The following is a 24,038-nucleotide window of genomic DNA, read 5'->3' as shown; positions in this document are numbered from 1 at the left end:
GGGGAAAGTGCCCGGGGATGGGGTGGTTGGGGTAGGAAGGGACGAGTGGACCAGGGAGTTACGGAGGGAGCGGTCTCTGCGGAACGCAGAAAGAGAGGATGGGAATATGTGGCCAGTGGTGTGGTCCCATTGAAGCTGACAGAAATGTTGGCGGATGATTTGTTGGATCCGCTGGCTGATAGGGTGGAAGGTGAGAACGAGGTGGATTCTGTCCTTGTTACGAATGGGGGGAGGGGGAGCTAGAGCGGAGCTGCGGGATATAGAAGAGACCCTAGTGAGAGCCTCATCTATAATGGAGGAGGGGCAGCCCCGTTTCCTGAAGAATGAGGACATCTCTGATGCCCTAGTGTGAAACACCTCATCCCGGGCGCAGATGCGGCGTAGACGGAGGAATTGGGTGTAGGGGATAGACTTTTTGCAGGAGACAGGGTGGGAAGAAGTGTAGTCCAGATAGCTGTGCGAGTCAGTGAGTTTATAGTAGATGTCAGTCACTAGTCTGCCTCCTGTGATGGAGATGGTGAGGTCCAGAAACGGGAGGGAGATGTCGTAGATAGTCCAAGTATATTTAAGGGCAGGATGGAAATTGGAAGTGAAGTGTATGAAGTCAGTGAGTTCTGCATGGGTACAAGAGGTAGCACCAATGCAGTCGTCGATGTAGCGGAGGTAGAGTTCGGGGATGGGGCCAGTGTACGTCCGGAACAGGGATTGTTCGACGTACCCGACAAAGAGGCAGGGATAGCTAGAGCCCATGCGAGTGCCCATAGCTACGCCTCTGGTTTGGAAGAAGTGGAAGGAGTCAAAGGAGAAGTTGTTAAGGGTAGGAACCAGCTCTGATAGGCGGAGGAGGTTGTTAGTAGATGGGGATTGGCTGGTTCTACGATCGAGGAAGAAACGGAGGGCTTCGAGACCATCCTTGTGGGGGATGGAAGTGTAGAGTGACTGGACATCCATGGTAAAGATGAGGGAGTGGGGGGGCCTGGAAACCGGAAGTTATCGAGGAGATGGAGAGCATGTGAGGTGTCTTGGACGTAGGTGGGGAGGGATTTGACCAGGGGGGATAGGATGTAGTCGAGGGAGGTGGAAATAAGTTCAGTGGGACATGAGCAGGCAGAGACAATAGGTCTGCCGGGACAGTTCTGTTTAGTTCATGCTAGTTTCTGCATGTCTATTTGAGACTACATCTGTACAATGGTATTTATTGTAAAGTTGGTAGTTTGCTTATCTTCAGGTCAAAATAAGCAAAATGTTGGGTAATAGATCATTAGGTGCTTGCATACATGCAATACTATGAAGACACACAAGAGATGGCAGAGTCTATAATTTCAAGGAAAAAATGGAGGGACGCAGCAGGTTAGGCAGTATTTGTGGGGGGAAAGTAGTTGTTGGTGTTACGGGTCAAGACTCTGCATCAGGACTGAGGGCAGATAGAGACAATACACAGCATAACGATCATTTCTTGATCCGAAGATTCACAATTTTCTGGTATTAGTTCAGAGATGGTCTCAGTCATCTCTGTGCTCAGACAACTATTTTCAGAACCATATTCTCCAGCCAATGGATCAGCTTCGGCTGCTTTGGAGACGATGCAGGTTTCATCACCGGCCCCGATACGGTCACACGTCTGAGATGGGAGAACAGCATCACTCGCACTTCCCTTTTCCTTCTGTTCTGGTTTCTTTTCCATGTTCAATACTAAGAATTTCAGAATGACCTTCTTGCACCTGTGCTTCTACAGGTTCTGCAGTCGTTGCCTTAGCAAAAGTAGGGCCTTTGACAGTTCCTCCTTTCAAATAAGAGTTCATCCCATCAGCTGCTGTTGAGCTCTATCTTGATTTCCTAGCCTAAAGTACATTGAGTCTTGTCTTGGCTGCTGCCATTGCAGCATCTAGTTCCAATCGTTCCTTCCGTCTTCTCAGCTGATCATTCTTCTTCCATTCCAATTGTCTTCTCTTCCTTTTGAACTCCATTTCCAATTGTCTTCTCCTGTTTTTCGTCCTTGTTTTACCAATTGTTCATCTCGTTTCTTCTGTTTTTCCTCCTTTGTTCCTGTACCTCAATCTCATGCCTGTCTTCCATGATTTCAGCCTGTTCTTCGAGAACGGCCAGGTCTGCCTTAGCCTTCATACGAGCAGAGTGCGTCCAAGCTGCACGAGATGAAGAACGAGATTTGAAAATCAATTTAGATTTTGAGAGTTGGTGAGTCCACTGATTTTGCTTTTCAAGCTCATCTTCAGGCAGTGGTAACTTTACCAGAGCTTCCTTGATTAATTGAATCAGGTTAGATTGTACTCCATTTACCTTTTCACCTGATTCCATGTTCTCATTCATTATTTCTATTAACTTGATAGCTTGTTTATATCTTGTTTTTCTGTTTTTCTTCTTCAATCTCACGCTGGCTTTTCAGGGAGGCAACCCACTCCAAGACGCAAGAGAACTTTGAAGATTCACTTATTGAAGAAAAATCGTTTGTCCCTTTGGGAATCCATTCTGATGGCACCACCTGCTGGCCGAACATCAGATTTACGTACAAGCATACTTGTACGTCAATATCCCTTTAAGACGTATTGGCGCAAAGAAATATCTTTGGAATTCAAAAACAGGCTGATAACTTGCGTTGCTCAAGGTCATTTCTTTGTTCTCAACATTTTTCAGTCGTAGTTTTCTTATACAACTTCTGAAAAACAACTTTCTAATAAAGCTTACTGCAACCAGCATTTGAAGTTTAAAATCTCTGTAGTGATTTTAACGACGACAAGCTGTTTCAACTTCAAAGTTTTGCGACAAAACAATCCTAATTTTGTTAGTCACGACTAACTTCAGTCTCCACTCCCAGAGCCAGTTCTTTTTAAATGACTCTTTAGAGACGGATTTACTTTATCTTCTCTCACCGAGGATAGCTCTTGATCTATTCTCCCCGGCTGAGAAAGCACTTACAGCTTATCGCTCATGAAGATAATTTCTTACAATGCGCTCCGGCAAAGGTAAGTTTTTACCGTAACGGCCAGCTTTATGCTTCCTTATAAAGCCCCAAAGCATACCGTTAGACGAAGGAGTGGGAGCGGTGGTTCTTGACTCAAATAATAACAGAGAGATCTTCACGACGCTGCAGTTAGTTAGTTGTTTATTTGAAGTTGCAATAAAAACATATTGACATATCTCTTGTCATTAAATTGCCTGGTTCTGCTAAAAACTTAGTTTCTCACCGACAGTCCTTGCTAAAATATGGCCACTAAGACATTATCTTTGCAGGCTCTGGTGTCACACTGAAGCATTATGTCAGTGTTTGGCAAGTTATACTAATGATATGGCCCCGCCCATGGCACCTCCCAGTCCATATACGTAAGCATAGTTTTAACCTCTTAGTATCCAAAAATACAGCAGTATACAAAGTAATTTAATAATATGCAAAATAACTAATAAACGCAAAATGGCTCCTATAGCAGATTTACAGTAGTTTTATTTATTTATTTATTTTATTTTCAGGTCATTAATTTCATGTCTACCCTCTTGCTTCTTTCTTAGTTAATGGGGTCACATTTGTTGCCCTCTAACCTGTAGGAACCTTCTCAGAATTTTAGTGAATAGGAGGTGATGATAATCAGAGCATCTATTACATTATCCCCATGTCTATTTCACTCAAAACTGGGTGTAAATCCTTACTTTTTTGTTGCTTTTAAGATCATTAAATTCTCACGTCGTATTTCTTCGCTAATATTTATTTATTTTTCCCCCTAATTTTTACTGAGTGCAAATGGTCCTTCAGTAATTCTAGTAGGTTACTTGTGCATTCTTCCATGTAAAAGTACAGAAATTATTTGTTTAATTCCTCTGCCAGTCTTTTCCTGTTCACGGTCTATTTTCATGTGCCTCACCCCTCACTAGCTAATACTCATATTCTGCTTTCCCTTCTTTTATAAATTGTTTGGTTATCTCTTGCATTCCATTCTTGGGCTTACTTCTTTTCTCTTAAACGTTCTGTGCCTTTTTCCTAAGATTTAAAATACTCATCTACAAATTTCTCATGATATTCATGGGTGTGCCAATTCCCTTTGTGCCTTAAAGGAATGTATATTAATTGCTTTGATGCAACAAGGGGCGTTTTTCCACAAACTTGTATTGCTGGAAATTTGAATTTTTAAAAAAGCCTGATGCTGGAAACCTTATGTGAAACTACAGAAAATCCTCAGCAGATAATGTGAAAGAAATAAAAAGTCAATGTTTCAGGTCAATGATCACCCATCAGTATTAGGAAAAGTAGAAAATAAGATGCCTGTGTTGCACTGGCATGGAAAGAGTAATTATCAAAACAGATATGATAGAACTGAAAAAATTGGAGGAATGTAATAGAATGCGGGAGGCAGGGTGTGAGGGGTGTAGTCAAGATTGCTGTGAGATCTTTGGGTTTGAAATGGAAATTGGGCAATACCGTATCACTTGAAATTGAGATAGAAAAGTCAAGAAAACGAAGGGTAGTTAAAGATGGACAATATGAAAGTGAGAGCCAGTTGGGAAATAGGCACAAAATAAGGAATCTTTCTTGATGCAAGTGGTACTAATGGACTTCTGGTATTGATCTATGTTGTAATACGAATCAAACAATGCCAGCACTACCTCTAATGAAAGATTGCTTTACTTTATTTACTTTCAAATACTTCCCATCAGGCTAACTGCACTTTGTTATTACATTTTAATCTTAGTACATTTAGCATCAAGCTTGCCATTTTAGAAGTGTTATTGGCTATCATGCTCTGAATAATAGAAAGAGAAATAACTAGGTTGTTTAGGAAAAGGGTATGAAATGGCAAGTCCTCAGGTTGAAATATTTTCCTCAACCTTCAGCTCAAATTATTTTCGTATTACAAGTGGAAGTGGAACTGGGAGTTAAAACCAATGAAAGGTTGTATCTAGAAACATGGACCAAAGACCCTTGACCAATTAATTTTAAACATTGAATTATAACATTAGTTAAAGTCCAACATGAAGATACATATAGAAAAACAAAGATTTAATCCTGTTGCCTTGGAGCACAATACAACTAAAATGCTTGTACTCAGGTTCAAATGAGTTTTTTTAGTTCATCTGTTACATCAGAATGTCTATTGGTCATTTACAAATTAGTAGATCCACATACGATGAAAGGTATAGCATTTAACTAAATGTACTGACAAGCTCCCAGGCAGAATGCACAAATGATTTTTTAAAAAATCAGTTTAATTAGCCTGCTGATTCTGCAGCATGGAAAAAGTAAATCACTTAATCACAAAATGCTTTCAAAGTGGAAAGCCAGAGGAAACACAAGTTACTCCAGTAATAGGTTTTTTAGGCCATTACATTGTAGTCCTATTTTTCTTCAACATTTGTTTCTCAAGCTTATTTTTCACTGAAGAGGATTAATAGTAATCTCCCATTACTGGAATGTAAATCATTGAGTAATTTGTGGCAATTCACATACATTATTAGCTCATCATAAATTGTCGCCGGCGCGGTAGTCAGGGAAGGCAAAGGTTGCAACACACTATTTAACCTCATCGGCCCGAATATCATCATTAATTTAACTTCTAATATTCATTAGTGGAGTATTTGATGAAGGCAAATTTAAGAAGTTTCAGATATCATTTTTCAATAACGTGTTTTATATGACAATTATCTGCATGTATAATTGTGAAATACTATTTTTTTGTTTGAATTCCACACTTTACTATACATTTTCTTTTGCATGTTCATTTTTTAAAGTTACTGTTGCATCTCCCGATTACATTTCCGATCATACATTTATAGACTATCGTGAAGATCTAAAGTACACCAGGGAACATCACAGGAACACTGATATAACAAAATGCTGCAAAAAACAACTCACCATTTTTTGCCAATTAACATCTGATTCCAACTCTGCTATTATATCTATTTCTGACTCTACCACCATCTAAAGTGTGTTGCCTTATTTATTCTCACATAACTGAACAACTTTCCAAGATGAATTATTCCAAGTTCCCCATTTTCTTCATTTAAGACATCCATTTAAAATTGCCAAAGTTTACTGATAAACAAAGATACAAATATATGGATTTGGCAAAGAAATAGGTCACTCAGCCCACAAACCTGCTCCAACTGCCAATAAAATCATGACAGATCTAATTGTAATTCCCTATTTCCACCTAACACTCAGGCTAAAGTTTAATTAATCTTAAGTCTAACGAAACATGAAAACTGGGTATGCTTAACAGTTCTGTTAACAATATGAATTATTGAAAATATTTTTTGCATGCTATAATATCCTGGCTGTGGTAACAAGAGATGATGAGAATTTAAATTTTAAACCTTCTATTACTTGAACAGCATTTTGCGCTGTTCCGATTCTCCAAATTCTGACTCTTCCCTAACTGCATGTACATGAAGCAGGTATGCGTACACTGATATGAGAAAGGGGTGAGCAAGTATTTAAATGTATTGGTGGGAACAAAGCAGAATGAAATGGTGATTCTAGCGATTTTGGTTAACAATTGCATTTACAGGAAGTAAATAGCAGAGGACTTTATTGAAGTATTTTAATGCACTAATTTCTACCTGCTTTATTCTATGTAGATTTCTTGTTACGCAATTTTTGCAGTCGACCCAATATGAAGAATATTGTTAAAAACTTTTGAAATGTATTATATCATTAAATCATTCAAAATCAATAATCTATACTACAGCAATGTAACAATTTTGCCAAGTTAAGATTCCTGGAGATGCTTTGCTATTCATGAGAAATAAAACTTAAAATGAAACTTACGAATTAAATGCAATAGCCTTCAATTTGAAAGCAAATGAAAATCTTTGAAAGTGTGATAACCTTATTTACCTGTCAAAAGAACGGAATTGTACAGATTGCTCTGCTGCTGCATCTCCAATAACTCCCAAAAAGGATGGGCCAATCAGCGCCATATCTACTTCAAGTGCATCGGTTGGTGTATTCACCAGACTTCTCAGGATTTCCTTCACGTTGACATTTTTCCCTTGGGATCCAGATGATATTGAAGCTGTCGTTTTATTTTCAGAATTACATCTGTTTTCATCTTTATTTTCTTGTGACTTTTTAACCTCTGACGAGAGAGTTGACAGAAGTTCACTCATTGCATCTGGACCAGTGCTGACAATCTCAGGCTTACTAGCTCCTAAGTCGGCAACCGTACTTAAAACCTGTTCTTCTCCAATACCAGAATCTCTTCGAATTGGTGCATTTGATGCAACATCATTTGCCGTTGGAACAGCCAAACCCGATGAATCTTTTGCATCTGAAGAAAAATAAATTTCAAAGTTAAACTTAAAATGTCTGATATTTACAATATGCGGAAGTGGCGGCGCCTAACGGCTGCGGCTCGCTAGCAGTCTGTTCGTCTTTTTTCCTTTTTTTTTGTTGTGTGTCGGTGTTGGGATGGTTTTTTTTTTTTTTTTGGTTGTGTATGTGTGGGGGGTGGTGGTGTGGGTGGGGGGTGGCGTGGGGCGTGGCGGGGGAAACTTTTCTCTTCCTCACGGCGCGGGGTGCGGCTCGGCTGTGGGGCCCAACATCGCCCGGTGCGGCTCGGCCGCTGGACTTTACATCGCCCGGTGCGGCTTGGCCGCTGGACTTAACAGTGCCCGGTGCGGCTCGGCCGCGGGACTTTACATCGCCTGGTGCGGATCGGCCGCGGGACTTTACATCGCTGGTGCGGCTTGGCCGCTGGACTTAACAGTGCCCGGTGCAGCTCGGCCGCGGGACTTAACATCGCCCGGTGCGGCTCGGCTGCGGGACTTTACATCGCTGGTGCGGCTCGACCACGGGACTTTTCATCGCTGGTGCGGCTCGGCTGCGGGACTTAACATCGCCCGGTGCGGCTCGGCTGCGGGACTTTACATCGCTGGTGCGGCTCGACCACGGGACTTTACATCGCCCGGTGCGGCTCGGCTGCGGGACTTAACATCGCCCGGTGCGGCTCGGCTGCGGGACTTTACATCGCTGGTGTGGCTCGACCACGGGACTTTACATCGCCCGGTGCGGCTCGGCTGCGGGACTTAACATCGCCCGGTGCGGCTCGGCTGCGGGACTTTACATCGCTGGTGCGGCTCGACCACAGGACTTAGCTGCGCAAGGCTTGGTCGCGGGGCCTTTCATCGCCCGGCTCGGCCGCGAGACGTTTCAGCGCCCGGTGCGATTCGGCCGGGGGGACTTCCATCCCCTTGCGGGGACTGTGCGGGTCGGTCGGGGACGAGCTGTCTGTCCGTGGGCGTGGGGAAGAGAGTGGAAGTTTTGTTGCCTCCATCACAGTGAGGGGGTGTTTAGAGTCACTGTGATGGACGTTTGTGTTGGGGCTATGTGTCTTGTGTTCTTTTTTTCTATGACTGCTATGTAGTTTCGTTCGGTACTTCGGTACCGAATGACAAATAAAGCTCTGTTATACTGTTATACTGTTATACTGTTATATGGCCTGGAGTTTATCCAGATACACTGACAGCCCCATTGATAGGCAGTGTAGAGAATAGTTAAGTGACTAAATTATTTCCTGTGCAGTAATATTCACTGGTGTGTTTCAAGCCCTGGACAAAACGATTACCAACTGTGCAGGACCAAATTGAGGGTCAACTGTCATTGCCTGATGGTATCACTGGTAATACACTGCAACTTTCACTGCGTAGAGGAAAATGTGCATTACTAGTCCCCCAACAGCAAAAACAAAGCAGAAGAAAATAGCCACCAGTGAGTTTTCCAGGTAAGCTACCGTTTTGGCTGTGTAGTGGGCATGGTACACACATAAACACTGTCTGTTTTAGAGCCGAGATAGGTACACCCCCCCATCCCAAAACATCTTTTTAGCCAAAATTATCAAACACATTATCTCCTATAAGGTAAGGTGGGGTAGGGGGGATTGAGTGGGGGGGTTGAGGGTGCTCAGTTTGTTTGTGTTTATGTGTGTACCATGCCCACTACACAGCCAAAACGGTAGCGCAACAATTTTAGGCCCACCTTACTCACCATTGTTCTGGGGACCCTTTAAAACAAGTTTCTTTCAAATTGGTATTATATTTTTTAAGTTAGAGAGATTTTAAAGTTTAAAAATTACCTTTTAAACCGATTTCATTATGATCTTCAGCATGAAACGTGACAATGGGACCCACACGAGTGCGAGCCAATGAGGGAGGGGGGCCAGGGTGTCGCGCCCAATAAACTGGCTTTAACAAATGCGCCCCCCCCCGGCATGCCTTGCGCCAGACCTTCCTCCCGTGGCAAGAAGGCAAGGTGAATCGCTCCCTCTCTCGTGGGTGGGGGGGGGGGGGGGGGGGGGATGGAGGGGTGAGGGGGGAAGGAGGGGGGTGGAGTGGGCCATATAAGAATAAAAAATATATTGTATCTCTTTCAATATACATTAATCTTTTGCAGGGGAGGGCGATGTGGGGGGTCTGACTGATGTCCGTGTTGAGAGGGGGGTGGGGGTGGGGGGGAGGAGTTGGTGTGGAGGGGAGGGGATGGGGGAGTGGGAGTGGGCGTGGGGGGTGGAGGGGAGTGGGGGTGGGGAGTGGGGTGGAGGGGGAAGTGGGGGTGGGGTAGGAGGGAATGGAGTGGGTGAGTGGGGGGAGTAGGGGGGGATAAGGGGGATTGAGTGGGGGAGGTGAGGGTTCTAGACCAATACAGGAGAGGCTTTGGGTCCACGGCTCGCTCTGGCTGCATCGCTGGCGCCAGCGGGCCGAGGTGAGTGACACCCTCTCCCCTTCCCTGTCCCCCCTCTACGAGGAATGGGCCCAACGGGTCCACTTGGTCTAGTATATTACTAAAACTGTCGGTTTGTTTGGGTGTATATGTTTATATGTTTATGTGTGTACCATGCCCTCTACAAAGCCAAAACGGTACACGACAGCGCGACAATGTTAGGCCCACCCTACTCACCATTCCCCCATGGTTTGAATAAACCCACTTTTGTTACTTTTTAAAAACAATTTTCCTAATAAACTTTGATAAATGCGCAAACCCACAGCCCCGGGAGACATTCCCCGCCCGGCAACGGGTCCATGCCGTTGTCGCCATTCCCTGCCGCAGATCGCAGCCGAGCTGCAGGAGACGCTTCGGCTCCATGCCCCACCCGCAGGAGAAATGGGGACACAGGTCAGTGCCTTTTCCGTCCCCCCTTGCCCACCCACAACCACGGGGGGACTTCCCGCCCGGCAACAGGTCCATGGTTGGGCCGAGGGGGGAGGGAGGGTAGGGGTGGAGGGGCAGGGGATGGAGGGGCGTGGGGATGGGGGAGAGGGGATGGGGGAGAGGGGGTGGGGGAGAGGGGATGAGGAAGGGGTGGGGAGGGGGCAGAGGGGAGGGATGGGGGAAGGGGTGAATGGGGGGGAGATGGGAAGGGAGGGGTGAAGGGGTTGGGGGAGGGGTGAAGGGGAGGGGGAGGGGAGGGGAGGGGGGTGGGAGGGGGAGGGGAGGGGGGGAGAGGGTGCTGCACCAATGCAGGAGAGGTTTGGACCCAACGGGTCCACTTGGTCTAGTCCTTTATATAATGGACTCTAAAATCTAACCAACCACTGGTCAGACTAACCGGCCTATAGCTTCCACTATTCTGCTTTACTCCCTTCTTGTACACCAGAGTAATTTTGACAATTTTTCAATCGTCTGGATCTACACCTGACTCTAGTGATTCTTGAAATATGACTATGGATGCCTTCACAATCTCTAAAGCCACCTCTTTGAAAACCTTAGGGCGCAGTCCATCAGGACCAGGTGACTTATCCACCTTCAGCCCTTTCAACTTCCCTAGCACCTTCTCTTTAGTAATAGCCACTCCACTAACTTTCATCCCCTGACACTCTTGAATTTTACTGTGAAGACTGATGCAAAAAGGTTATTAAATTCCTCTGTCATTTCTTTATTGGCCATTATCATGTCTCCTGCATCATTTTCCCATGGACCAACATCCACTCTTGCCTCTTTCTTATTCTTTACATATCTGAAGAAACAATTGCTATCTTCTTTTATCTGCTTTGCTATCTTCTTTCCTATCTGACTAGCTCACATTTGCATTTCATCTTTTCTCCCCGTATTGCCTTTTTAGTTACCTTCTGTTAATCTTTAAAAGCCTCCCAATTCTCTGGCTTCATTCTAATCTTTAGTTTTATGCTGTCCTTGACTTCCCTTGTCAGCCACGGTCATCTCATTCTCCTCCAAGAATCTTTCTTCCTCTTTGGAATGAAAAGATCCTGCATCTTCCGAATTATTCCTAACAATTCCTGCCCTTGCTGTTCCACCGTCATTCCTGCTAGGGTCCCTTTCCAGTCAACTTTGGGCAGCTCCTCCCTCATGCCTCTGTAGTCCCCTTTGCTCGGCTGTAATACCAACGCATCCAAATTCATCTTCTCCCTCTCAAATTGCAGGTTAAATCTTATCATATTGTGGCCGAGAGTGGTTCCTTTACCTTGAGATCCTTTATCAAATCCAGATCATTGCACAACACTAAGTCCAGGATTGTCTTTTCCCTGGTAGGTTCCACTACATGCTGCTGTAAGAAACCATCTCAAAGGCACTCTACAAATTCCCTTTCTTGGGGTCCAGTACCAACCTGATTTTCCTAGTCTACCTGCATATTGAAATCTCACATGACCACCTTAACATAGCCTTTCTTACATCTGATTGTATTTCCTGATGTAACCTGCACCCTATATCCTGGCTACTGTTTGGGGGCCTGTACACAACTCCCTTTAGAGTCTTTTTACCTTTACAATTTCTCAGCTCTACCCACAATGACTCTACATCTTCTGATCCTGGACTGAATTTCATTCCTTCCAGTAGAGCTCCCCCACCCCCACTGCTCACCTGTCTGTCTTTCCGATAGAATGTGTAACCTTGAATATTCAGCTCCCAGTTCTAATCTTCTCGCAGCCACATCTCTGTAAAGCCCACATCATACCTACCAATTTCTAACTGTGTTACAAGCTCATCCACTTTGTTTCTTATACTATGAGCATTCGAATATAACACCTTTAATTCAGTATTCACCTCCCCCTCCTCTCACAACGGTCTTGATTTTACCCGACCTTTATCTCTTATCCCTTCTTAAACTTTCCATCCTATTACTTCTGGATCTCTCAATAATGAATAAGTACAATGCAAAAGTACAGGCCCTTTGGCAAAGCCTGCACTGGTTGGGAATCCTTGTATCTACTTGCCTGCACCTGTAAGCTGAAGAAAAAAACCAGATGAATTTGTCTCTATGATTGTTGAGCATGGGCAGTCTCCCGAATACCCCAAATATCAAATTGAGATATATGGCATAGACAGGAGCAATAGCATGAAATTATTCTGAAGCTAGGAAAGTGGCAAAAGATGCATTCACAAATCTAACCTGTGCTCGTCGTAGTTCCATTTCCATTTTCAGTACTTCTGACAGACTGAGTACGAGAGAGCTTTCTGTCCTTTTGAGGTTCCAAGATTTCTCGATATTTTGATACCATCAACACAGAGATGAAGTACACCACAGCCAAGGCTAGAAACTGAGCCTGCTTGCTATCCTCCTGAAAAGTAAAACAACTCATATATAGCTTCATAATACTTAATTACTTCAATACAAAGTAGAAGTGAAATTACTCATGGTATCGTATAAATTTAAAAACAACAACACTTAATTCACCAAATGTCTAATGATGCAGGAATGTCATTTAACAAAACACAGCATCCTGCCACTGAGGAGATAGTGACCCAAAATGTATTACACTGGCCAGTCACTCGTGATCTCCTCTTTCATACACACCTGGCATGCGTTGCAAAGCCCATATCGCAGCCCCAAATCCTCCTAAACGCTAAATGTCACCTATTCAAGCTGAGAGGGGGTTTATATTTGATTTTCTATCAAAATGAATACTTTTATAAATACTTTTATAAATTGTTTCAAAAAGTTAACAAAAAAAAACAAAATGTACATTAATTAAAACTTTAAAACGAATCAGTTAGTGTCACTTAACATTCCCTTTGTCTTATATCCATATCTGAACTGTCTAACTCAGCACAAGATCCAAACAACATAAATAAACCTCTGCAAGGCATGGCATAGACACATGCAGTGTCATCTCTCTTTCAGTAACTTTGTTTGTTCATGCTTGACAATGCATGCAAGAATGTTCCAGAACTATTGCTATTTAAATACCCAAATGCCAGTGATTCTGAATTGTCAGTAAGATCTGAAACATTTGGACGGCTTGAACAAACATCTGTCTTCAGCTGCCAATATTGTCAACTCTGCAATTCCCACCCTGAACTTCCCAGCTTCTCTCACCCTTTCCTCCATTAATTCATTCAAATCGATCTGTATAACTATAATTTTATTCATTCATCTTCTCTCTCTATCTGCTTCAGAATGAAACTTCTTTGAAGAACATGGATATTTAACTATAATATAAACATAAATATGCATTTTCATTGTGTGATTGGAACTACAGAATGAGTCCAACTAAATGACTCTTCAGAAATCATTGCTTGAGGGAATCTTTGAAGATTCAAGTACAGAAAGAAATTTCAATTTATTGTTACTTCATTTGTATGCACCCATATACTTACACCCAAACATACATGACTAACTTATTTCTATTGTAAGATGAGGTGGGGAGGGACGTTTCTATCAAATCCCATTTCAGTTTTTACACCCATCCACTTTAAATTTATTTCAAAAAAACCAAACTGCTGGAGGAGGTCTGGAGATCCAAGCAGTAGAGATGTGGACGTTTCTGGCTGTGATTGGTACTGAAAGTGCAGTGGAAAGATATCCAATACAATGAAGTGACGGAAGGGATGATTGAGTCGGGCTGGTAGGTGATAGGTAGAACCAGGTAAGGTGGGGGATGATGAGCAGATGGAGCTGGATGGGTTAGGGGGAGGGGGAAAGTAGAGACAGGTGGGAGAGGGATTGGGAAAAGGAAAACGTGAACAAAGGGGGAAATGGTGAACATAGGGAGAAATAAGCTAGAGAGACTTACAGGCGAGGAAAATGAACACTGTGTGTCAGAGTTATCTGAAATTGAAAAATTGAATGGTCATACCATCGGGTTGCAAGCTACTGAAGTGAAATACATGGTGTTGTTCATCTAGTTTGCATTTGCTCTTACTGTGGCAGCGGAGAAAGCAGGGGACACAGATCTTTGTGAAAATGGGGATGTGAGTTGAAATGATATGCAATCGTAAGATTCAATGTTCATTGCAGACAGAACACAGATCCTCTGTAAAACAATCGGCCAGTCTCCACTTGGTGTCGCTGAGTTGGTGTTTAAACATCAGAAAAGCTAGAAAAACCCAACTGTCAATTGTCTAAAATGTTGCTGTTATGAAATGACTGATACTATTATTAATCATGTTTCTACCTTTGGGTTGCACCTGGTTTTTGCATATTATAATCCTCCAGACATCTTTCTGATGACACAATGTGGAGATTCATGTGGACAAGCTCATAACACAAGAAGTTAATCAATGCACAAGGTAGATCATATGTGAGGGTAAACACAGCAGTCTCCCATCACATTTACAAGCAATGTTGAATGGATTAGTGAGGTAATTTATTAAAACAAGCTGCCATCTCCTAATAGGTTTACTGCATTTATTGCTTAAAATGAATTGGCAAAGTAGAATTAAATGCAAACAAAAATGCAAAACTTACAACATCTCTAAACACAACAGCTCGAAGGCGATTAATATCCATATCTTGCAGCAAGCGGTCAATATCTCTTATTGGTGATATACATCCTGTTACAGTATCCATAGAGCTCTAAAGAAAAAATACAAAGTAGTCAAATGACACCCAGCTCAATAAAAGCTCAACACAGCTCAAAAAACACTAACCTATTTAAAGTACCGTGAATCAAAGTTACCACACAAAACAATTTTACTTTTTTTTAATTTCCCCTTTTTCAAGTGTATACTCAGAGTTACAAACTGGGTGGTGAAGTAGGCTAGAACATTCACCTTTCATTTCAGGGTTTAGATTTGGATCCAAATAAGTAACTTTGAAGCATTGTGGAGGAGTAACATTTTGAATTCCCCTTGAATTCCCTCACTTTGGTCAGGAAGATTAATTAACTGAAGTAACTAAAATAAATAATTAAATAAGAATGACTTGGATCACAATGTTGATGCACCAAATTTATGGACCCACCAAACCAACCCTCATCCTGTTCAGCAATTCAATGAGATAACAGCTGATATTTTACTTCAATTTCACTTTTATGCATGAATGCAATATCCCATAATCCACTAATATTCAAATCTATTAATCTGTCTTGAATGATCTTGGTGACTGGGCTTCCACAGCTTTCTTGGGTAGAGAATTTCAAACGTCCACCACCTTCTGGATAAAGAGCGCTGAATGGCTGACCCCTTACTTTCAGACAGTGTCTATCCACCCCAGCCAGGAGAATTGTCAAATCTGAATCTACTCTTTCAAGCCACAAGGGAATGTTATATATTTCAACAAAATAATCTATTGTTCTTGTAAACTCAAGACAGTACAGTCTTAGCCTGCCTAAGGAATCAGTCTAAATGATCCAATGTATCTGATGCACTTACTGACCAGAAAACATTGTCAACGAATTCTCAATAAACACCTCTTAGAAGGAAACTAGAGTGTGGTATTTGTGAAACCCAAGAAACTATCAGAGAATCTAGGAATTATACTAAGTATATCAGGCAACTGAACCATCCTATCATCAACTAAAGAGTGGTCCTGATCTACCATTTACTTCATTTGAAACCCTCGGACTCTCTTCAATCGGACTTTACTGGACTTTATCTTGCACTAAACATTATTTCGTTTATCCCGTATCTGTACACTGTGGACAGCTTGATACTACTCATGTATCGTCTTTCCACTGACTTAATAGCATGCACCAAAAAAGCTTTTCACTTTTTCACTCTACCTCTTTCACGTGACAATAAGTTGAACTAAATATACCCAAATATTAAGCACAATTTTTATTACTTAAATTTTCCTTTAATCATATAAAAATATACTGTAATTTTGCTGTGCCTGCAAGTGTAAATGTTCTTCATAAATTAAATTTCATATTATCACTATTAAGTTTTGTACATCAAAAGATTTCCATTTATCTGGGTTTCCATTCTGCATGTGAATCACACACTTGCCTTGGCTGTTAACTTTCCAGTTCCAAGAAGACTGTGCATTGCTTTTTGAGCCTTTGTACAATCAGCACCAGACCTAACACGGCACATTTGCTGACATTCCAAACAGTTTCTGACTGCCACAGCACACACTGCCATTGGAAAGAAAACAAAAAACAATTTACACACAAATGAACTGACAGAAGACACTCTTTAACTACAAATCTCAAATTATCTGGAGAAAATCATTATCACACAATGAAAAGAAAACTGTTGGAGATTATTGTATTGGCCTCTGATGCTGACTATTACTCAGGGTAGTCGATAGATAATTTATGATCTTTAATATGTCACTTCCTGTCCCAAGCCCACATGCCAATTCCCCACTTTAAATTCTTATTCTTACTGATCAATTCACCAGTCTTCTAAGTCACCTTACATGCATCTCTGTTAAAACTATCATTGAGGACATTCTCAATATTTCATACACTCAATCCAGTTTAGCTCTCATATATTAGTCATATCATAGACATGCAGGAGAGAAATAACAAAGCCCTTGAAAGCATAAGAAGCATTAAGTGTGTTGGCCGCATTCTAGAAAAATACAAAGAACTAGTAAAGTATGAGAAGAGTTATGAAGGAAATAGTTGAAAACAGCAAAGTTCATTCTTTCCACAGTTATGCAATTTCAGAGAGTCATTAAACTATTCTCACATTTGGAGCATCTACAATATAAAAGCTCTGGAAAGAGGATGCTATCCTTGATTCCTGCCTTTGAAGAAAAGATGCAAAGCAGTGTCTTAACTGCCAATCTCCTATTGAATTCCTATTCGAGTTCAACTCATCAGGTATCTTATTCCAAATTAAGACAAGGTGGACACAAAATGCTGGAGTAACTCAGCGGGTCAGGCAGCATCTCTGGAGAGAAGGAATGGGTGACGTTTCGGGTCAAGACCCTTCTTAAGGCAAGATACATGGGGCAACAGACATCTTTCAAGTCACCAATCAAAATAACATAACTGTAAGTAACACAAAAATGGACAATTCTAAGCTACTTTAACGAATGTTCTTATTTTAAAATGCATCAGCCAGTTCAGCCATCTACGAACTTTTTGTTAATGGCCTTTTTATGTCGGTTTCCCAATTCAAAACTTTAGTCACAAGTCAGCTTTCACTGATCCTCCCACATCTACCACCCTCTCCAAAGGGCAAATTTTTGCAATGCCCTCACTTATGGTTTATCAATATATTACAATACCAATTTCTCTTATTTTTGCCCCAAATTCTGGTTAGATTTGCTAGAAACTTAACACATGTTTGCCAGCTTTGCAACCTGAATACCAAGAAATAACCTTAAACTCAAAATTACATCTAAACCTCATTCCTATAGTTACTCCTACCAGATTTTTTTTAAATCCTTATTACTCAGGTTCAGGTCAGCATTTAATTGCAGGCAACTGAAGGATCCAAATAAATTTTGTCCTCAATTTTTCTTCTATCCTAAAGGAAAAAGTAGCCTGCTCACTACTTTTACCTGTTATTTCTACATATTAGATTTAGGTTAAGGATCATTGTTAAGGGTTTTATTCAAACATGCTTTTTCATTTCTTTTGCATCCCCTTCTGCACATTACCATAAGTTTGTCTCTACCCTGCAAGTATTTTTATGTTACATCAATTATATTATAACATTATAACATTAATTATAATAATGCAATCAAATTGATTGTCAGAATTTTTTTTAAAATATGTACAGATCTGGCAACTACTATAATAAATACTAACTAAATGTGAGTGACTTGAAATACACCAAAATACGCACTGTTCCTAATGACTCATTCTCTTATGATATGCTTCAATGAAAGGAGAGAATCAGTCAAACTAAATGTTTAAAATGACAATATGTAACAATTTATTTCTATGCATTCAATATTTAGTTAATCCAGATTTGTTTTGCTATATTTTTATACAAGTTTTGTCTGCTGTTTTTAAGTTAAACTTGACAATCATTTAGATTAATATGACAATATACAATGCATTCCTTTTTATACCTTTACTGCTAATGAGGAACAAACATACTTCTTCAATAAGACAAGCAAGGCCTCAGCAGTTTTACATATACATGAACGTTGTCAACTGTACAAAAATTCAAACTAACCAACGACAAGTCAGTCGAGAACTCCATTCCATTAGAAAAAATATAAAGGTTAAGCAAAGTACTGGATACAGGTCACCCAATGACCATATTACAACATGTTTCACATGAAGCAACAGCTTAAATCAAACTGCTTAAAACATTAAAGCACCAAACAATCATAGTTAATAATCACTTTTACATATAGTCATTTCTAACCACAGAAAGTAATGAGGTTACTTTCACTATATTTAATATCAGTTTAGCTCTTTCTAGAGCAAGAAAATTGAAGATTCAAGAGAGTGTACTGCATCAAATTTCAAAAGAAACATTAACTTGAGTTCCATTTCCCTTTGCACCAAGGAGGAATAATTTCATGGGTTATGCATGCCTTTCAAGAAAAGAAATCTGAGATTCCACTCCCAAATTTACTTAATTTAAACTTTTATCCGCTGAAGTTGCCCAAAGGTAATGACTTACAAATCCCTAATCACAGCAAATCCCCATCACATCACATCTAAATTGATCATAGTCAATAAATTCAATCACTCTCTTGGTAAAACGTTTCACATTCTTATCTCTTTGGAATGAAAAAAGAATTTCCAATTTGATTTCCTAATGACTAGCTTATTTTGAATGCCTCTTTCTATAAACTTACCCACAAATGCAAACATTCTTTTTGTACTTTGCAGATTTAAAGATCTTTATTAGATAACTCCTCATAATCTTTTCCCAAGAGAACAAAAACCAGATCCTATCACTCTTTTCCAAAATGTGTACTTTTATATTTCTAATAACACTTCAGTATATCTTCTCTACCTATTCTCCAGTGCCTCTATATCATTATATGTTGTCCTGGCACTGATCCTTGTAGAACACAACTTTCTATCTTCTTCCATTCTAAAGAGCTACCTTTCACTCTCACGCACTGCATTTTGCCTTGAAGGCAACTGGCAATTAGTTGCACCTTTTTGTACTGAATTAAATAATTTACTGAAGCTTGGACTTTCAACACCTGAATAATGTAGGCTAAATTTTCAAATCTGCCTAATTTAAAACAATATGTAAATGTTCTAATGGAATGGAGTTCTAGATGCAGGAAGATTGTTCCCGATGTTGGGGAAGTCCAGAACAAGGGGTCACAGTTTAAGGATAAAGGGGAAGTCTTTTAGGACCGAGATGAGAACGTTTTTTTTCACACAGAGAGTGGTGAATCGGTGGAATTCGCTGCCACAGAAGGTAGTTGAGGCCAGTTCATTGGCTATATTTAAGAGGGAGTTAGATGTGGCCCTTGTGGCTAAAGGGATCAGGGGATATGGAGAGAAGGCAGGTACGGGATACTGAGTTGGATGATCAGCCATGATCATATTGAATGGCGGTGCAGGCTCGAAGGGCCGAATGGCCTACTCCTGCACCTATGTTCTATGTTTCTATGTTTCTATGTATACAAAAATATTATACTGGAAAAGCATACCACCTAGCAGTCCATATAGCATCACACCACTTGATTGCACAGAATTACCCTGAAAATAACCTCGTCTCCAATCTCTATGCCAAGACACTAAAATGCAGAAGCCAAAGTCGAGATGGCACCTAGATGCCATACATAAGATATTCTTCTAATTTCTCCTTTAACAGTGTTTCATTTCCCCCCCACTTATTATTCTAAAATGACACAAAGCTGGGTGGCAGTGTGAAGTGTGAGGAGGATGCTACGAGGATGCAGAGTGACTTGGACAAGTTATGTGAGTGGGCAGATGCAGTTTAATGTGGATAAATGTGAGGTTATCCAGTTTGGTGGTAAGAACAGAAAGGCAGATTATTATTTGAATGGTGTCAAGTTAGGAAAAGGTGAAGTACAACGAGATCTGGGTGTCCTAGTACATCAGTCACTGAAAGTAAGCATGCAGGTACAGCAGGCAGTGAAGAAAGCTAATGGAATGTTGGCCTTCATAACAAGAGGAGTTGAGTATAGGAACAAAGAGGTCCTTCTGCAGTTGTACAGGGCCCTAGTGAGACCACACCTGGAGTATTGTGTGCAGTTATGGTCTCCAAATTTGAGGAAAGGCATTCTTACTATTGAGGGAGTGCAGCGTAGGTTCACGAGATTAATTTCCAGAATGGCAGGACTACCGTACGTTGAAAGACTGGAGCGACTGGGCTTGTATACTCTGGAATTTAGAAGGATGAGAGGGGATCTTATTGAAACATATAAGATTATTAAGGGATTGGACACGCTAGAGGCAGGAAACATGTTCCCAATGTTGGGGGAGTCCGGAACTAGGGGCCACAGTTTAAGAATAAGGGGTAGGCCATTTAGAACTGAGATGAGGAAAAACTTTTTCACTCAGAGAGTTGTGAAGATGTGGAACTCTCTGCCTCAGAAGGCAGTGGAGGCCAATTCCCTGGATGCTTTCAAGAGATAGATAGAGCTCTTAATGATGACGGAGTCAAGGGATGGGGAGAAGGCAGGAACGGGAAGGGTACTGATTGTGGATGATCAGCCATGATCACGGTGAATGGCGGTGCTTGCTCAAAGGGCCGAATGGCCTACTCCTTCAACTAGTGTCTATTGTCTATTGTCTAAATGCAGGTTTAATAGACATTTGGTGTTACTAATAAATTGTTAAAAGCATATATATAATCTCTACTTTAAATTTTATTAAAACACAAGCAGCTCCATCCCAAGTGCAAGATTTTTTAAATCACTCAAATTTGATCAGTTTGTTCAATATTTCTTATTGTGGTTACATAACTTCTAATTTCACCAACTTACACCACATCCATCCAGTCTGTGCATCAAGTGAATACTAAAGTGTTTTCTTATACAGTATTTCTGCCATTTTGCAACAGCTGCCTGCAAATTTATTTGTCAATATTTTTGAAATGCTACTGAAATCCTGAAACGTTTGATCTTTTTTCATTTTGGAATATTTTGTGATTTTGAATAATAATTTCATTCTTTGTTTCAATTTTTTTATCTGACCTGGGTTTGAGTTTTCTCACTTGTTTCACCCATACTGTCCATATAATTAATGTATGTTTCCTTCCTAACCTCTAATTTTTCCTTTATGTCTTTATTCATCCAATGCTCATCATTGTGTTTACTTTGCACTTTCTTAAAACAATTATTTTTTTGGACTATTGAGCAGCCTTTAAACTTAATTTCCATTGCTGTTCTACATCATCATTAGTAATATTGTCTGTTCAGCTTCTCTTCAATCTACTGCCCTGGATTTTGACATGCTTGCACTCTTCTCTATGTGGTCATTATTGTGGTCATTATCTATTCGTAGGACAGTTGGGGCCATTTACAGTGAATTCATTTTGGGAGTGACACTTAGCGAAATTATTAACAAATATTTGCATTAATGCTGGTTTATGCTTTCATTGATCAGAGTAAAGAAATAACCTGATAAGTACAGCACCTGACCATTTGTCTCTCAACAATAAACAATTAGAGAAAATTGAATATTTATTTAAATAAAACATTCCCCATATATCTGTTACCAGCATAAATAAATGCAAGAATAAAAGGAAGAACAGATTTTTAAAAAAGACAAAATCTTTGTATATTTATGGGGTGCATGTTATGATAATGTGGAATTGTGTTTGTAAGTCAGCATTAATGCTAACATTTGTTAATAAGTTCTCCAATTGTAACTTCCATATGAATAATCCAACATGCTCAGAACTTTGATGATGTTGAACTGGTAGATTCTGACACTGTTGGTTGGATGTCTTCCATTTAATATCACAACATTTTTACTTCACTTTTTTAGATGTACATTATTAAACTAAAATTTTCAGTGAACCCGGCAAGCTAAAATGTAACTCAGGAACCAGGACCCCAGCAAGCTGAAAGGATGTGCAGCGAATGTCATTGGGTGAACTAGATACTGAACTGTTAAGATTTCCAAACAGTTCAATTGTGGATTATTAGAATTTTACTGCAGTACACTTAAAATTTATAAATAAATTGGATAAACTTCTTCAAAATTGTGCGAAACCATATCCTTTAAAAAAAAATCCATGCCTTATGGTGTAATTTACATAATTTAAACCGTCTCATGATAAACAGACAATGCACTGATAAACTCATTGTAAATTGAAAAGTTGTAACATTTGAAACACCAAAGATCAGGATGCATTACATAATGTACTCACCCAGACGAAGACACTGCCTTAATATTCCTCCGGAAGACATGTTCTTTTCAGCCTCTATTTCAGTGAAGCTAAGTGAGCTGGCAAAAGTCAGCACATCAACAAGACCTATTAGCCTCTGAAGAAAGATCACGGAGGCTTCGAATGATAGACCTTGAGTTGGTTCAATGTTTTCCAATTCATGCTGTGGAGGTCATTTTGAATTATTACAAATGAAATCAATTTAAAGACATTTGTTACGTCACTGCCTCGACTAGCACATTATTAAACTGAACACACTCCACATACCAAAGAAAGATAGACACAAAATGCTGGAGTAACTCAGCGAATCAGGCAGCATCTCTAGAGAAGAGGACTATGTGACATTTCGGGTTAAGACCCTGCTTCAGATTTTTGTGTCTATCTTTAGTGTAAACCAGCATCAGCAGTTCCTACACTGGAACATGTCATAACTGTTCAGCTCATTTTAGCCCTGAGTCATTGCACAACGTGCATTTTTTTTTTCTTTTTTCATTTACACACTTCCACAACATACCAAATGCATTCTAATGCTAAAGTGACAATTTATTTTCATTAATGCTAGGATGATTACCCAATTTTCCAATATAAAGGAATGGTTCTCAAAACTGTAAGATTTTTGTAATGACTTCAGAAAGGCATTTGATAAGGTTCAGCATGATAGGCTGCACTAGGTGGTTAGGTCGCATTGGATCCAGGGAGACCTAGCTGTCTGGATAGAGAATTGGTTTCATGGATGTAAGCAGAAGTTGATAGTGGTAGGACTGGAGGCCTGCGACTTGTAGGTTTAAGGTGAGAGGGGAAAAATGTAATAAGAACCTGGGGGGGCAACTTTTTCACACGCAGAGGGTGATGGCTATACAGCACAAGCTGCCAGAGAAGGTAGTTGAGGCATGTACTATATCATAATTTAAAAGACATTTGGACAGATACAACGATAGGAAAGGTTTAGGGGGATATAGTCCATATGTGGGCAGGCAGGACTAGCGTAGATGGGGCATCTTGGACAGCATAGGCACATTGGGCCGAAGGGCCTGCTTGCTGTATGACTCTGACTCTACTATTCTGACCTACATCCTTTAAATACCCAGGATGGAAAACATCTATTCCTGGGGATTTGTCGCTCATCACAACCATAATATTAATTTTAATTATTTTCATTTTGAACATTTGGTTAATTTAACAAGTTTGGGATTTGAAAACTATTACAAGAGAAGTCTACAGATTTAATAACAAAGAAATATTTGGTTGTGATAGAAGGCTAAATTAACAACCAAACAATTTATTTAATATGCTAAATGTGATAAACAATTTGATTAACATTTAACTCATTAAATAAAATAATGCGGGGAGACAGGAGGGTGTGTTGCTGTGGGACACTTATGCATATGTGGGAACTTCTGCACATTTTTGTCCAAGATGACTATATCTGTAGCACAAAGAACATTGTGTTGAGATGCTAGAGACCAAGATGCAGAACATAGTGAGATGTCATGAATCAAGAAAGTTATCTGGACAACTTGCCTTTTGAATTATTATACTGCAAAGAATAAAGGCTTTGGAAATGATTTGTGGTCAAGGACCGTGGGACATGACAGCAAGTGAAATAGGAGATCCAGAT

General features: G+C 40.5%; 1 protein-coding gene across 2 annotated transcripts in view; it reads right to left on the bottom strand.

Moving 5' to 3' along the window:
- lrba (LPS-responsive vesicle trafficking, beach and anchor containing) overlaps positions 1 to 24,038 on the bottom strand; it is a 681,010-nt gene that overhangs the window by 531,467 nt on the left and 125,505 nt on the right. For both annotated transcript variants that reach the window (XM_078405961.1, XM_078405966.1), the window contains exons 25-29: positions 22,403 to 22,583; positions 16,127 to 16,254; positions 14,646 to 14,753; positions 12,348 to 12,516; positions 6,842 to 7,274 (exon numbers count right to left, since the gene is read on the bottom strand). In XM_078405961.1, the coding sequence (XP_078262087.1) occupies positions 6,842 to 7,274; positions 12,348 to 12,516; positions 14,646 to 14,753; positions 16,127 to 16,254; positions 22,403 to 22,583 (1,019 nt within the window). The remainder of the gene's footprint in view (positions 1 to 6,841; positions 7,275 to 12,347; positions 12,517 to 14,645; positions 14,754 to 16,126; positions 16,255 to 22,402; positions 22,584 to 24,038) is intronic.

Source organism: Rhinoraja longicauda, chromosome 1 (assembly GCF_053455715.1).
Source record: "Rhinoraja longicauda isolate Sanriku21f chromosome 1, sRhiLon1.1, whole genome shotgun sequence".
Classification (NCBI taxonomy): Eukaryota; Metazoa; Chordata; class Chondrichthyes; order Rajiformes; family Arhynchobatidae; genus Rhinoraja; species Rhinoraja longicauda.
This window is presented reverse-complemented; position numbering and strand designations above follow the sequence as displayed.